Here is a 4,570-nt window from a genome sequence, read left to right as displayed (position 1 = left end):
ATGGCCACCCCGCACCCTCGCTGCCGGGGCGCGCAAACCTCACGTGGCATCTCTCCGGCCAGCGTGGATGGTGCGTGGCTCTTGGTAAGCACCTGCGTTCCCAGGGGTGAGGTGGTTGCCCTGGCTTCAGAGCCAGGCTGGGAGTGGAACTGGTTGTCTCTTGCCTCTTCCAACCATGGGGCAGTGCGCTCTGGAGCACAGGGAAGGTGTAAGACACAGTAAAATGGTTTGCTCCCCTCCTGCTATGGGACTTGCTGGTACGAGGGTAGCGCAGGGGGTGCGGATGGGTCATGCCAAACAAGAGCCAGGCGCCATGGTCAGCCCTAGGTGATGCCTTCCCTTGGGAAGTGCTTGTTGGTCCTGCTGGGTCCATGGGAGTCAGCAAATGCTCTCTGCACCTGAAGATCCTCGGAATGCCTTTGGGGATACAGGTATACAACGCATCCACGGTGAGCGTGTTGTATCTTACTACCTAGCAATATTTTGCAGTGCCCCTTCTCAAGCTCAGTTTTCCACCTGGTGGGTTTAACACAGAGAGCAAAGGTACAGGAATATCGTTCTGATCCTTAACATGTAACGATTATTTGGGGTATTCTCTGGCCTTTTCTCATTTCCATGCGCCACAGCAAGCTCTTAAAAACAGATTGCCAAAAATACCAGCGTGAAACCGTTCCAGTCTTCTGCTCTGAGTGGAAGGTGCTGCAGGGAGCAGGAAGGACCAGACTATGGGAGAGAAGTTCATGGTTACCCCAGCCCCAACCTCTCCCTTGGACCTGCTGAGTCGGGGCAGACATGACACCCTTATTTCCGCAATTCTGGTTTTGTTGCCCGAAGTTGTGGAGCTCCAGACAGTTTGAAGTTGAAGTGGGAGTTGGTGGTCGGGTCGCAGCAGAAATGTCCTGGTGCCTTGGACATCCCTTCTGCTTCCAGGTGGGGTATAATTCATCTCTAGGCAAACTCATGGGCTAGGAAGACGGCAGCTCGCACTTTCGAGGGACTGCGGATAAGCTGTGTGCTGCCTGGGGACCTGGCGTGGTCTGGCCACGTCTTAACGTTGCTTCAGCAAACCAAGCCCAGGATGAACCACATTAGAGGTAGGCTTGGTACTGCAGGAGCATGTGGTTTAGAAGTCCTTACACCCCGACCAGCCTGTGTGTTTCTCAATGGCCTTCCAGCTTGTGAATTCCAGCTGCCGTATGGAGTACAGCATGGACCCAGTTACAAAAGGGACTCCCTAGCGTGGCTGCCAGTGGCACTGTGCTCGCACCCAGGAGGACCCTTCCAGCCCTGCACGTGCCTGTGCTGTGCCGATCTTCCAGATGCTCTTTTAGAGCCAGGCTTTGCTACCTCGCACTTGCTCAGCCTGCTGCCGAACTTCTCGGTGCTTCCTAATGCCCTGGGCAAATCCGCTCCCCCTTCAGCTCCGGCGGAACCGGGACTCTGTGGAGCCAAACTGCTGCTCCTGGATGCTGCCTGCTGCCCAGGCGGCGTGCGGGCAGGCTGTTAGCCCTGCTCTGGCAGCCGGGAAAGCCCTCGCTTTTGCAGCTGGAGGCATGGCTGGGCTTTTCCTCTTTCCATAGGTACTGCTGATAAATGGAGGAATGTTAAATGTCTGGGGCTGGGAGGGTGGAGGTGAAGGATGCGGCTCTGTGGCAAAAGCCTGCGTGCTGCTAACCTGGAGAAACCCCGTCTGGAAGCGGCCAGAAGAGCCAGCTGGGCTCTGCTCTTAACGGGCTTCTAATAAGCTTAAAGAGGGAGTCGTGCAAACTGTCCCGCATACGCTGCGTCCTTTCAATGTTAAATCCACTGGCAGCTTCAGGGCACGCTGGGGTGGTCCAGCCTGACGGACCTGGGATGCTGCTCCGGAATATCGGGGTTTTTTTCTGCTGGGCTGGTGCTGGCGCTGCTCCAGCTGGATGAGGGGTAAGGCGAGCGAACCGTTTCCTTTGCAATTAGCAAGATTTGTTACTTGGCTCACACAGCCGCAGTTACAAAAAGAGGAAAAACCTTACTAGGTGATTAGCAAAGGAGCGGGGGCAGAGCTCGATTCAAATTGCAATTAATTACCGAAGCAGCCAGAGGATCAGAGGAGTCTGTGCAGTTATTGGGATGTCAGGGTCTGCGAACGCCGTGTCCAGCCTCGTGGAACCAGCTGAGGAGCTGGGACCTGTCATCCCCGGGGACTGTCCCTCGTGTCTTTGACCGTGCTGCATCTCGCAGCTTTGCTGGGTCACTCTGTGCTACTCCCACGTTAGCTGCAGGGCAAGGCTAATTCAAGCGGAGCTTTAATTTCTTCCTCCGTCTTTGGGATTAGAGAAAGATGATATTACAGGCCCCGTAACGCCGTCCCCTTTTGCCGGGGTGCAATAGGACCAGGCTTCAGAGAGACACGTAAGGAGGCGAGCTTCAGCCTCAGAGACTGCCCTGCTCCATCACGGCTTCAGGCACCTGTACGCTTTGTCTGCCGTAATGGGGTAAAGCTTATACTTTAAGCTTTATTCCAAAGTTTATTTTATTTTAGCGAACCAAAGGGTTAAATAATTGATTACATAGTTGGAAACAATTACAAAACAAAACCTAAAAATAAGGAACACGCACTTAATCATTTCTGAAGCTAATCTCTGCCCCGAGCTGTCATTTCGGATTTCTCTGAGATGTCTCTTAGCAGCTTTAGCTCAAGGCCGGCTTGGCAGAGGGCTGCCTCGACGGCTCGGTCACGGCAGACCCTTCCTGGGTGACTTTGGTACCCATTTCCCTGTAGCGTTAATGGGAAGCTGCTGTGTGCAAATCAGTCTTCAAAGCTGCTCCTGGACCATGACTTTTCCTTTCCTTCCCCAATTAATTGGGAAAACTTATAGTATTAGAAGCTCTGATTAGCGGTTTTTGGTTTGTTTTTTTTTTTTTTTTTTTGTGAGGAGGTTAATGAATCGCTGTTCTGAGTTGTCCAGGGCTGTGATGTGTAAAAGCGTTTTGATATGCTGATTTCTGGTGGCAGAGCGATATCCCAGAGCTGTGTCAAGCTGCTCTCACCGTGACTTCTTTCCTTGGCAGCACCACGTACATTATGAACCTTTTCAAGGCTCTGTGATAATGTGCAACTCGGTGTTGTGTAGATGAAGGGTTGTTTTAGCATTCTCGCAGTACGATATAGAACACAGAATCATAGAGTGGTTTGGGTTGGAAGGGACCTTAAAGATCATCCAGTTCCCCCCCCCTGCCCTGGGCAGGGACACCTCCCACCAGCCCAGGTTGCTCCAAGCCCCGTCCAACCTGGCCTTGAACCCCTCCAGGGATGGGGCAGCCACAGCTTCTCTGGGCAACACATTCCAGTGTCTCACCTCCCTCAGAGTGAAAAATTTCTTCCTAATATCTAATCTACATCTCCCCTCTTCCAGTTTGAAGCCATTTCCCCTTGTCCTGTGACTACAAGCCCTTGTAAAAAGTCCCTCTCCAACTTTCCTGGAGCCCCTTTAGGCACTGGAAGGGGCTCTAAGGTCTCCCCGGAGCCTTCTCTTCTCCAGGCTGAACACCCCAACTCTCTCAGGCTGTCCTCACAGCAGAGGTGCTTCGGCCCTCAGAGCATCTTTGTGGCCTCCTCTGGCCCCTCTCCAACAAGTCCATGTCCTTCTTACGTTGAGGGCCGCAGAGCTGGACACAATATGTACTGTTAAGACTTCCAGGGGCGGCACATGTGGTGTGTGGGTGGCATAGGGTGCCGGTCTGGCAGCTGAGTGGGTTCCTCTTGCCACCGGCGTTGTGGGTTTGGGCCATCCCTGGTGGAAATGGTGAAGGTTAGAGGAAAGCTGGGGCAGTCAGCCCAGGGGGGTTGGGGCAGGGCCCCATCGCTTTGCCTTAGCCCTGTGTAAGAGCAAAGTGAGCCGATTTTGTTAACGTTGTGCACGTGGTTTTGGACTTTGAGTGCCATCAGCACGAACAAGGTGGCGGGAAGGGGTGTTTGGAGGCCTCGGGGATGGGGGAAGAGCAGCTCCATCCTTCTTTAACAAGGCCTGGAGGGCCGTGATCAAATTAATTGTGGGAGGGTGAATTCTGGAAAGGTCTAGCTAAAAAAACCCCAACAATAAATAAAGAGGTGAGCAGGCTGCCGCAGAACGGCACGCTGCCAGGTGGGTCCATCATCCCATGGGCAATGGGGACCTTCGTAAATGCCCCAGCTCAGAGCCTGCCGGGGTGCACCCCTCTGCTTCATTCACAATGTCGCTTGGGAAATGTGCTGCCGCAGGAAAACTCCCATGGGGTCCTCCCGGTGGGAGATTTTTCCTTTGGCGCGTTCACAGCAGCCGAATTACTGAGCTGGGGGGCGGAGGGGGGGGCCTGCTGGTGCCTCCCTCCCTGTTTGCCTCCACTGTCTTGGCTTACCCACCACCCATGGCTTTAGAGATGGAGGGGGATCCTGGTTGGCTCCGCTTGCTTCTCAGCCCCTCTCTTGACGGAACTTGAACTGCTGAGGCAGAGGGCACGGGGGGAAAAATGGTGTATTTTTTTTTTTTTTTTTTTTTAATCCCACTGTGGTTGTCTAAGCCGCCTCGTCAATACGGCTTTTATAATTCCC

At 53.6% G+C, this 4,570-nt stretch overlaps 1 protein-coding gene across 1 annotated transcript in view; it reads left to right on the top strand.

Annotated features, from left to right (window-relative positions):
- The window catches only part of UNC119 (unc-119 homolog (C. elegans)), a 13,807-nt gene continuing 9,237 nt past the window's right edge, over positions 1–4,570 (top strand). Inside the window, exon 1 of the mRNA XM_009885237.1 lies at positions 1–70. Within this exon, the coding sequence (XP_009883539.1) occupies positions 1–70 (70 nt within the window). The remainder of the gene's footprint in view (positions 71–4,570) is intronic.

The sequence above is a fragment of the Charadrius vociferus genome, unplaced genomic scaffold, assembly GCF_000708025.1.
Source record: "Charadrius vociferus isolate BGI_N301 unplaced genomic scaffold, ASM70802v2 scaffold54, whole genome shotgun sequence".
Classification (NCBI taxonomy): domain Eukaryota; kingdom Metazoa; phylum Chordata; class Aves; order Charadriiformes; family Charadriidae; genus Charadrius; species Charadrius vociferus.
This window is presented reverse-complemented; position numbering and strand designations above follow the sequence as displayed.